Here is a 12,200-nt window from a genome sequence, read left to right on the forward strand (position 1 = left end):
TTAAACAGTTAAGGCCTTATATAGGAAGAAATAATTAACAGAAAACATTTCGTAACTTTTCATAATCAAAACAGAGGGAGAAACAATTTCTACATTTGATGAATTTGCTTCCTGAAAAATACAAAAGTAGAACTGGGATTAAAATGTCCAGTTTGTTGGGTTTAAGAGCAGTCAGAAGGATGACATGATTAATAATGCAAAATGAACTCTGAATAAGAATTGTATTGAGATAATATACAGCCCTGCCTTTTTCCACCGTGTTGGCAATTATGTATTTTAAATGAATACTGTAGATAAAACAAACATAAATGTTCTGATTAAAAATTAATTTTCTCTTAAATTTCCATTAAAATGGGATACAGGTTGAACCTCTAATCTGGAACACTCTCATCCAGCAACATCCGTAATCTGGCATGCTTTTAGTTAGCTGAAATTACAACTTACCATGGGTGTGACAATGTTTCCAGTGATTTCATAAAGTGTGCTTACAAGCACCTCTCCTGGTTCTCAGTATTCTGTGCTGTTATTTAGCTGTAATTTACCTCCAAATGTCTTCTAAGAGATAAGTAAGCAAGGAAGCGTCGGCAATGCTGCTAGACAATACTGACCTCCTGTGGTCTGGCAAATTCTTGTCCGCCACTGGTTAGGTCCCAAGGTTGCTGGATTAGAGGTTCAACCTGTATTTGTTTTTATTTACTTGGAAGATTTAAGTATTATGGATCAAGGAGACTGGGGCAAAAGTTGTGTTCACATCCACCCTTCCTGTTGAAAGAAAAGGCTCAGGTAGAGATTGATGAATTTTGGAAGTAAAAGAGTGGTTGCATGGGTGGTGTTGAAGAGAGGGCTTTGGATTCTTCAACCATGGGATCCTGTGCAGGACAGAAGGATTGATAGGAAGAGATGGGATCCACCTAACGAGGAAAGAGAGGAGCATCTTTGCAGAGACTTGCAAACCTAGTGAGGAGGGCTTTAAACTAAGCTTGTTGGGGGACAATGACCTAAGCTCTGAGGTAAGTGGAGAAGTGGAAAACCAGGAAGAAATACAAAGAGGAAAGTGCAACAGAGAAGGACCCCTGAATTGCACCAAGAAAGCAAGGTAATCAGGTAGTTATCTTAGTATCTGTACGTGAATACAAGCAGCCTGGGAAACAAGCAGGAAGAATTGGAAGTCCTGGTGCAGTCAAGGAACTATGATGCGATTGGAATAAAGGAAACTTGGTGGGACAACTCATATGAGTGAAGTGCTGTCATGGAAGGTTATAAAATGTTCAGGAAGAACAGGCAGGGAAAGAAAGCTGGAGGAGCTGCACTGTATGTTAGGGAGCAGTATGATTGCTCAGAGCTCCAGTATAAAACAGGAGAAAAGCCTGCTGAAAGTCTTTGGGCTAAGTTTAGAGGTGGAAGTAAAAAGGGTGATGTTGTGGTGGGTTTCTACTATAGACTACTAGATCAGGTGGATGCAGTAGATGAGGTTTCCTTTGGACAATTAAGGCAAACTGCCGGATCACAAGCCCTGGTTCTCACAGGAGACTTCAATCACCTGGACATCTGCTGGGAGACCAACACAGCAGTACACAGATGATCCAGGAAGCTTTTGCAGAATGCTGGGGACAACTTCCTGGTGGAAGTGCTGAAGGAACAAACTAGGGGCCATGCCCAGTTTGACCTGCTGCTCATAAACAGGGATGAATTGGTAGGGGAAGAAAATGTGGATGGTAGCAGTGATCATGAGGAAGAGAATGGTCAAGTTCAGGATCCTGACCAAAGGAAGAAAGTAGAACAGCAGAGTACAGACACCAGACTTCAGAAAAGTAAATTTTGACTCCCTCAGGGACATGATGGACAGGATCCTCTGGGAAGCCAACATGAGGGGGAAAGGAGTCTAGGCAAGTTGGCTGTATTTTAAAGAAGCCCTACAGAATGTGCAGGAACACACCATTGCAATGTGCAGTAAGAAAAGCAAATATGCTAGGCAAACAGCTTGGTTCAATAGAGAAATCTGTGGTGAGCTTCAACATAAAAAAGAAGCTTACAAGCAGTAGAAAGTTGAGCAGACGACCAGAGAGGAGCATAAATATTTTGCTCAAACATGCAGGGGTGTAATCAGGAATGCCAAAGCACAACTGGAGTTGCAGCTAGCAACGGGTGTGAAAGGCAATGAGAAAAGTTTCTACAGGCATGTTAGCAATAAGGTCATCATGGAAGGCATGGGGCTGTTATTGAATGGAGAAGGTAACCTACTGACAGATAATGTGGAAAAAGCTGAAATACTTAGTGCGTTTTTTGCTTCTGTCTTCATAGACGACAGCTCCAAGACTGCTGCATTGGGCAGCACAATTTGTAGAAGAGGTGAGCAGCCCTCAGTGGGGAAAGAACAGTTAAGAACTATTTAGAAAAGCTGGACACACACAAAACCATGGGGCTGGATCTAATGCATCTGAGGGTGGTAACAGAGTTGGCTGATATGATTGCAGAGCCATTGGCCATTATTTTTGAAAAATCCTTGTGACTGGGGGAGGTGACGGATGATTGGAAAAAGGCAAATGTAGTGCTTATCTTTAAAAAAGAGAACAAGGAGAATCTCAGAGAATAACAGATCTGTCATCCACACCTCAGCTCCTGGAAAAATCACAGAGGGGATCCTCAAGGAATTCATTCTGAAGCACTTGGAAGAGATGAAAGTGATCAGGAATTGTTAATACGGATTCACCAAAGACAAATAATGCTTGACCAAACTGACTGTCTTTTATAAATGACGTAACTGTCTATGGGGATATGAGGAAGGTGATGGATGTGATATACCCGGACTTCAGCATAGTCTCTCACAGAATTCTTGCCAGCAAGTTATAGAAATATGGACTGGATAAATGGTCTATAAGGTGGATAGAAAGCTGCTTCGATCATCAGGCTCAACAGGTTGTGGTCAAGGGCTTAGAGTCTGGTTGGCAAATAGTTTTAAGCAGAACTCCCCAAGGGTCGGTTCTGAGGCCATTTTGCTTCAACATCTTCATTAATGACCTGGACAAGAGAACGGATTGCACCCTCAGCAAGTCCATGGATAATATTAAGCTAGAGGAAGAGGTAGATATGTTGGAGGGTAGGGATAGGGTCCAGAGTGACCTAGACATTTTGGAGAATTGGGCTAAGAGAAATCTGATGAGATTTAGCAAAGAGAAGTGCAGAGTCCTCCACTTGGGACGTAGGAATTCCAGTCACTGCTACAAGTTGGAGACCAACAGGCTAAGCAGTAGTTCCGTAGAAATGGACCTGGGCTTCAGAGTGGATGAGAAGCTGGACATCAGTCAACAACGTGCCCTGGTAGCCAAAAAGGCTAATGGCACATTGGGCTGCATTAGTAGGAGCATTGCTAGCAGGTCCAGGGAAGTGATTAGTCCCCTTCATTTGACACTGGTGAGGCCACATTTGGACTATTGTGTCCAATTCTGGAACCTCCATTACAAAAAGAATGTGGACGCATTGGAAAGAGTCCAGCGGAGGGCAACAAAAATTATTAGGGAGGTAGAACACATGACTTACGAGGCTGAGAAATACAGGCTTATTTAGTCTACAGAAGAGAAGAGAGAGGGGGGATTTAACAGCAGCCTTCAACAACCTGAAGGGGGGTTACAAAGAGGATGGAGAGAGGCTGTTTTCAGTGGTGACAGATGACAAAATGAGGAGCAATGATCTCAAGAGGAAGACAGAGATCGAGGTGGATATTAGGAAAAAATATTTCAACAGGAGGGAGGTGAAACACTGAAATGGGTCACCTAGACAGGCGGTGTAATCTCCAGCCACAGAGGTTTTAGAAACCCGGATTGACAAAGCCCTGATTGGGATGCTTTAGTTGGGATTGGTCCTGGTTTGAGCTGGAAGTTGGACTTGATGACCTCCTAAGGTCTTTTCCAATCTTATAATTCTATTATTCTAATAACAGCATACCAAACAGTTTAATTTTTGCTGAAGCAAGACATTATGAAAATGCAACTCCTCTACTTCTTTCTGTAAGCAGATCTTCTCATTTTTCAGCCTCCGAGTATTTTCCTTCTCCACAGTCAAAGCCAGAGCCAATGCTTTATTATTGTGTTTTAAAGATACCTTAAAAATAGAAGAATTGTCTGTAAAAAGAAACAAAATACACATAATTTTCTACTTTTTCCTCACCTCTTAGCTTCATCCATACAATTTGCCTCTGCCTCAGCTACAAACTGTAACAACAGTTGGAAACCTACAGCCCAGGTGCTGAATCTGGCCTGTAGCCTGCATCCAACCCATGGTGCTTGGAGCTTTCTCACCCTCCCCAAGGCAGGGAGTCAACACTCATGCTCCAACCCTGTGGCCGCTTGCTTGGCTGAAGCACAACTGCCAGATTCTCAAAGCGATATGGGAGTGATCCCTGAGCCTTGTGGCCTGAATCGAGTCAAGCCAGGACCGGATCCAGTCCGTGTGCTCTGCTTGGTGGGGAGCAAGAAATGGTACTTCATGTTGTTACTCTCCCTCCTTCCCTCCCCCCGCCTTCCATCTGGGAAAATGGCAGGGCAGGGAAGTGCTGGTCTGGATACTTTGCCCGCTGCTCCACTTGGCTGGAAGCAGCAGCCAGAAGCAGAGGGAGGCACTGCCTGGGAGTGGCGGTGGGGCATGGAGCCATATGTACTCCAGAGGAGCTGTGCATCCTCTTCACGCACCACTCCACTTGCCCAGATCACTTCAGCACCCTCTCGCCTGCCAAAACCCCAGCCTACTCCTGCAACCTCTCTCTCACCCAGACCCCGCATACTCAGCCTGCTCCTTGGAAGCCCCCTCCTGCACACTGAACCCCTCATTGCTGGCCCCACCCCAGAGCCTAGGTTGGGCCCACAAAATCTACTAGACCCAGAAGGAGTTAATCTGGCCTGAGGGGAGCCCTGAACTTCAGGGTGAATCTATACTTACCAGACAATAGACTGTGCTGCAGTTGATCTTCCAGAGTTTGATTTTGCCACATGTGCTAAGAAGCAGCAAAATCGATCTCTCTGGGCTTGGTCATCAACCACTGTACTCCACAATACCGCATGAAGTAAGGGATGTCAGCATGAACCTGAAGAACCCTGGACTACACTATGGGCTTGTCTACATTACCACCTTCCTTCAAAGGAAGGATGGTAATCAGAGTGTTGGGAGTTTACTAATGAAGTGCTGCCATGCATAGACAGCACTTCATTAAGCAACTTCCCCCCCCGCAGCAACTTCGAAGTACCAGCATGCGTCTAGCCGCGGTGCACCCACTGGTACTTCGAAGTGCCGGGGCAGCATCAAAGCCCCCTTACTCCTCAAAAGTTGCCCTGGCACTTTGAAGTACTGGCCAGTGCGCCGTGGCTAGATGCATGCTGGTACTTTGAAGTTTAAAACTTTGGAGTTGCCGCGGGGGGAAATTTGCGTAATAAAGTGCTGCCTATGCATGGCAGCACTTCATTAGTAAACTCCCAACACTCTGATTACCATCCTTCCTTTGAAGGAAGGTGGTAATGTAGACAAGCCCTAGGTAAGAAAGTTGTATCAGAAATCAGCTTTCTACCCTAGTGTAGATCTAGCCTTAGTCCTTCCTCCCCATCTTTCTGTGTGGCTCCTGAGTAATTTTTCTGTGGGTCAGTGGCCTCTGTCCCCAAAAAGATTTCCCACCCCTGGTTTATAACGTTTCTGAGAGAGTTGTAATAACGCTTACAGTTGAGCTAAGAAACAATACAAACCTTTGTTTCCTCTTGCTTTATCACTCTGCGAACTATCTAGTTAGTTTCAAGATACAAGCTCATGACAGTCATACACTCAGCCTCAAGCTGAACATTTCTTTTTTCTTTCTTTTGTTTTGTTTTTTGAAGTGTGAACAAAAACTATGCAGCTATTTCCATCAACAAAAATGAGTATTTTTACCAATGTTAAAATATATTTCCAGATATGTTCATTTTTAAACAACTAATATCTCAAAGTTTTCAAGTAGTAATTTAAAAATTAAAGAGACATGCTTTCCACTGTCCTTGTGAAAATCTGCTCAACCACAACAAAACAAAACAAAAAAACTCCACCACACCAAACTATTTGCACAATCATGGTAGAACCAACTGGACACTTGTGCTTCATTTTCTTAATATTCTAACACATTCAAAACAAAAAGCAGTCAAGTAGCACTTTAAAAACTAGCAAAATAGTTTATTAGGTGAGCTTTCGTGGGACAGACCCACTTCTTCAGACCATAGCCAGACCAGAACAGACTCAATATTTAAGACACAGAGAACCAAAAACAGTAAGCAAGGAGGACAAATCAGAAAAAGATAATCAAGGTGAGCAAATCAGAGAGTGGAGGCGTGGGGGGGGAAGGTCAAGAATTAGATTGAGCCAAGTATGCAGACGATTTGTGATGGGAACTTTCTGAGTCACTATAGGGGCTCGTCTGCATACTTGGCTCAATCTAATTCTTGACCTTCCCCCCCCACGCCTCCACTCTCTGATTTGCTCACCTTGATTATCTTTTTCTGATTTGTCCTCCTTGCTTACTGTTTTTGGTTCTCTGTGTCTTAAATATTGAGTCTGTTCTGGTCTGGCTATGGTCTGAAGAAGTGGGTCTGTCCCACGAAAGCTCACCTAATAAACTATTTTGCTAGTTTTTAAAGTGCTACTTGACTGCTTTTTGTTTTGATAGTGTATAGACTAGCACGGCTTCCTCTCTGTTACTATTCTAACACATTGTGTATGCTCCCAAATGCTGCTGAGTTTTCTGCATTATGCACAGAAAACGCACAGAACTGGATCACAAGACACAGGCAAAGCTGATTCTATTCCTTCATCAAAATACTTTTTGGACTAGCAGAAAGTGCACTAGGCTGTGAGCAAGGAGATCTTGATTTCGTGTTGCACTTCCTCCAGTGCCTGCTACTAATTCCGTGACCTTTCAAATCAGTATTGAGCAAGCCTCACACTTTTGACTTCAGGACAAATGAGTATTTACAGCTCACACTCTATAGCCGAGATATTTGAAGTAGAGTGGTAGAATCCAACTTTATAACATGACAAACTCACCTCATTTATTTATCTCATTGCATTGCCTCTTCTATAGACCACGCCAAAAACTACATGTTTATGTGCTCAACTATGAAGTCTGTAAAATGAAGCTATTCTTGGATTATTCAGTGCACAGAGCAGATACTTCCCAGAGAATGAGAAAGGTATTAAAAAGCTTTGATTACCCTTATCATTTAATACACAGTCCCTGGATTTTCACAACCCATCACATTTTGTAGATGAGAAAAAGTGACACACACAAGTTAAGGCCAACATTTAAAAAAATAATCCACAAATTTTGGTGCCCAAATGGGATAACTACATTTAGATTGCAGTCCTATTCAACAAACACAACTACTACTCAGACACCTGGAATTATCGTGCACTTTTAAAAGATTTGGTCTTGTTGATTTGCCAAAGATCAAAGACAGAATGTTTAACAAAGTACCAGTCAAAGAATCCAAATGTCATTTCAAGTAAAATGTTTTAGCCACAAGACCATATTTAAATTCTCAACATTAATATTAACAAGTCTTCTTCATGTAGGCAATTCAGCAAACATTAGGCACATCCATCCTCCCATTTATTTCTATGGTACACACATTCACTGTACCTTAATAGTTCAAAATAATTACACTCACTTATTATTTTAGTTTTGATTTTAGATGCAAGAGAGGCATTCCATTTTGCATCTTTTAAAGCTCTATTCTTCGCCTTCATGTTCTCTCTAACAGAATCCAGGGTGAAAATGGAAGCTGTTTCAGTGATTGCTTCGTTTGCCATTGTCAAAAAGGCCTGTTTATCACAGAGAGAAGTCCAAAAGTATACAATACACCATTACTGGAAGTCTTGTTATAGTCATAATAGTCCCCAGATACCAGAGAGTCAAGGTATGTGAGGCAATATCTTTCACTGGATCGACTTCTGCTGGTGATAAGAAACAAACTTTCGAGCTCTGAACTCAAAATGGTACACCCACACCTTGAATACTGCATGCAGTTCTGCTTGCCCCCTTCACAAAAAAATACACAATATATTCTGTTATCCAGAAATATTAGGAAATGGGGCATTCTGGTTAATCCAATTTTCTGGTTAACAGAGATGTATACCTATTCGTCACAAATCTTCACACATTTCATTAGTTGGCAATTTGAACACGTACATGTAACTTTATTCTGCTTTCACACACAGCATCAACGACCAATCCCAGATGTAAAAAGATTCCTTTGATCTCCCTATTCTGACCTCTATGGCTACGTCTACACGTGAAGCCAACATCAAAATAGGCTATTTCGATGAATAACGTCTACACGTCCTCCAGGGCTGGCAACGTCGATGTTCAACTTCGACGTTGCGCGGCACCACATCGAAATAGGCGCTGCGAGGGTATGTCTACACGCCAAAGTAGCACACATTGACATAAGGGTGCCAGGCACAGCTGCAGACAGGGTCACAGGGCGGACTCAACAGCAAGCCGCTCCCTTAAAGGGCCCCTCCCAGACACAGTTGCACTAAACAACACAAGATACACAGAGCCGACAACTGGTTGCAGACCCTGTGCCTGCAGCATGGATCCCCAGCTGCCGCAGCAGCAGCCAGAAGCCCTGGGCTAAGGGCTGCTGCCCACGGTGACCATAGAGCCCCGCAGGGGCTGGAGAGAGAGCATCTCTCAACCCCCCAGCTGATGGCCGCCATGGAGGACCCGGCAATTTCGACGTTGCGGGACGCGGATCGTCTACACGGTCCCTACTTCGACGTTGAACGAGGAGGTGCAGGGGGTTGGATTGCAACTTGTGGGGGGATTGGGGTGTAAGGTCTGGGGAGGGGTATGGGTGCAGGAGGGTCAGAGGGTGTTATGTGGAGTGGAGAAGCAGAGAAATGGAGGGAGGAAGACGCTGGGGTGGCAGAGGCAGGCTCTGACTGGGAGATGTACCTGGGCAGCTCCCAGCCAGCAGCCCTGTGGCTGGCTCTCTGCCCGCTGTAAACTCAGACCTCTCAAAACTTCTGCCTGTTCCCTGTAGCTCTCTATCCCACATGTCAGAGGGGAATGGGAGGTTTTGCACACTACTCCTGCCCCCCCCCCCAGCAAAATTTATGAGCTCCTGTTGGCTAAAAAACAGCCAATGGGCGCTAAGATATTTTACAAGAGAGTAGGAGCAGCATGCAAGGTCTCCCCCACATCTGGAGCAGAGCACTATAGGGAGCAGGAAGCAGCTTACACCATTGATTGGCTGCTCTGTGCCTAAGGTAGCCTATGGACTGGATCCAATGGCTTGGCAGGCCACATCCGGACCACAGGCTGAATTTTGCCCACTCCGGCCAAGATGGTTAGGAAAGCAACCCGATGCTCTGGGTGTCTCTAAGCCTCTTAAGCTGCGTCTACACGTGCACGCTACTTCGAAGTAGCGGCACCAACTTCGAAATAGCGCCCGTCGCGGCTACACTTGTCGGGCGCTATTTCGAAGTTAACTTCGACGTTAGGCGGCGAGACGTCGAAGTCGCTAACCTCATGAGGAGATAGGAATAGCGCCCTACTTCGATGTTCAACATCGAAGTAGGGACCGTGTAGACGATCCGCGTCCCGCAACGTCGAAATTGCTGGGTCCTCCATGGCGGCCATCAGCTGGGGGGTTGAGAGATGCTCTCTCTCCAGCCCCTGCGGGGCTCTATGGTCACCGTGGGCAGCAGCCCTTAGCCCAGGGCTTCTGGCTGCTTCTGCGGCAGCTGGGGATCTATGCTGCAGGCACAGGGTCTGCAACCAGTTGTCAGCTCTATGTATCTTGTGTTGTTTAGTGCAACTGTGTCTGGGAGGTGCCCTTTAAGGGAGCGGCTTGCTCTTGAGTCCGCCCCGTGACCCTGTCTGCAGCTGTGCCTGGCATCCCTATTTCGATGTGTGCTACTTTGAAGTGTAGACGTTCCCTTGCTGCGCCTAGTTCGATGTTGGGCTGAGCAACGTCGAAGTTGAACATCGACGTTGCCAGCCCTGGAGGACGTGTAGACGTTATTCATCGAAATAGACTATTTCGATGTCGCAACATCGAAATAAGCTATTTCGATGTTGGCTGCACGTGTAGACGTAGCCTTAGTGTCCAAAAGAAATTGGGACCAGATGACACATTCAGTAAGTGCCCTGTTCTTCATTCTCTCTGAGGTATCTAGCACTAGCCAAATGGAAGACAGGACAATGAGCCAGATGGACCACTGGTAAGATCCAGTACAATCTATTCTTATGTCAGGTTCTTAAGGGCCCATTGATGCCTGTGTGCTTCTAAAAATAAGTAGTACGAAGTCTTTATTTAGAATTAATTATCCCCTCCTAAACCTAGACATATCTCAGTTTTCAGAGATCTCTGGGCTCTGAGGTAAAAATTCCAAGTTAACTCAGTTGTCCATAATGGTTTAAGATGTTAAAGTATTTAACAAATGGGAAAACTGAATGTATCAGTTTTTGGATCTTGCTAGGTCACCTTTTTCTGATTAACCAAAATTTATACTTAAAGAGAAAATATACTCTAACCTACTTCTTGTGTTCTGCTAAATCAGCTTCACAAAACTCCACCTTCACCTTAACACTGGAGCGTAAAATATTTCTAACCTTATCCATTAAAAATCTTGTCATGGTTCTCAAAATCATGATATTTTCTTAAAATGAAGAGATTTCAAAATATATTTCAGGGTTTTGTTTAATTTACCCTGAATTTCTGAGTCCATAACAAGCAGCTGAGTCTCATTTTCTGTCTTAATTAAGTAACCATCACACAGGAGAAAACATGAAAAACATCAAACACTACAAGACTTTGTTAAAACTAAAAGAGTTGGAACACTTAGTTCAGAGGAGTGTCCTGTCATGTTCTGATTGGTATTTTGGATTTTTACAGATTACAGTCTCCATGTCCCAACTGATAAGGATGCACACTGGATTGTAACCACACACAAAAAGTGGGAGATGTGAAATAATTAAAAGTAGTTCGGAAGTTCTTTTTACGCAGTATTTTAAAAATGAGAATCATGTAATTTAAATACAAAAATCAAAGCTAGCAGTCTTCAATTCTTTTAACAAACTGTTGTTTGCATGTAGGTAAGCTCATTTAACCTTTTAAATTAAACAAAATCCCTCTCCCCTTCCATTAGACCTAAAATAACTGGTGGTTCACCTGTATAATTAAAGTTTAACAGAACCCTGACACTTCAGAAGAACTGGGCTTGAAGGGACAGGTCTCCTTTGCGGTTCAGCCATTTGGAGAGCATTTAATCAATGGAATCCCCTTAAAAGAGCCAAAAACATACGAATGATCACACTTGTCATTACAAATACACCTGAAACGGTGGAGATTAAAAGTTTACGCAACAGCTACTGGTAGGATGCTCCAATGTTTCCTCTAATCTTTCTCATTGCTGGGTGGATTTCTTCCCTCTAATGTGTGGAATACATTTTTATGTGCATGTGCACCCACAGGAGGAAAAAAAATAAACTCCTAGCTGTGGGTGCGGGCGCTCTACTGATCAGCTGGGGGGCGGGGAATCTGGATTTCTCCTGAGCTGTGCGCAGCTTCCAGGGACGAGGGCTGTGCTCACCGGCTCCAGACTTCGCGACGATTGTGCTGCACGTGCCAAGGACAGGCCCCACGCTGAGCTACCGGGGAATTGTGAAAACGGCCCCAAGCTACCCTGGAGAAGAGACGGAAACTACCGACCTGAGCAGGCGGGCAGCCGCGCCCAGCGGGAGGGTGCCGCACCACTACGCTACCTCACAGCTCTGGTGCCAGGAGGTTTCCGCTGAGGGAACAGCGGAGCGCTTGCCCTGCTTGCCTCACCACCCTCCAGAGGGCCGAAGGCCTCCTGCCGCCCAAAGCCCTCTCACGGCGGGAGGCGCGTGGCTGTCCCGCGCCCCAGTGGGGAAGGGCAGAGGAAGTCGGCACAGCGGGCGGTCCGAAACGGCAGGGACCCCGACAGAGCAAAGGGCGGGAACCAGAGGAGGCAGAAGTGCGCGGGGGACACCAACGCCTCTCACGTGGGTGGGTAGGCGGGTGAGTGAGTAGATGGCAGGCGCGCAAATCGACCCAGCTCCGGCCATACCCCGGAGGGAGCTGCCTCAGGTACCCGCCCTCCGCTCCGTCTGTCACCGCACTTCAGAGCGCGGGCGCGAGCCCCCTGCCCGTCACCTGCTC

General features: G+C 45.2%; 1 protein-coding gene across 1 annotated transcript in view; it reads right to left on the reverse strand.

The window, feature by feature from the left end:
• Positions 1-10,651, reverse strand: part of SGO2 (shugoshin 2) — a 32,353-nt gene extending 21,702 nt beyond the window's left edge. The window contains 3 exon segments of the mRNA XM_075000881.1: positions 3,943-4,118; positions 7,674-7,827; positions 10,628-10,651. Of these exon segments, the coding sequence (XP_074856982.1) occupies positions 3,943-4,118; positions 7,674-7,827; positions 10,628-10,651 (354 nt within the window).
• Between the last annotated feature and the right edge of the window lie 1,549 nt (positions 10,652-12,200).

Source organism: Carettochelys insculpta, chromosome 8, assembly GCF_033958435.1.
Source record: "Carettochelys insculpta isolate YL-2023 chromosome 8, ASM3395843v1, whole genome shotgun sequence".
In the NCBI taxonomy this organism is placed as follows: Eukaryota; Metazoa; Chordata; order Testudines; family Carettochelyidae; genus Carettochelys; species Carettochelys insculpta.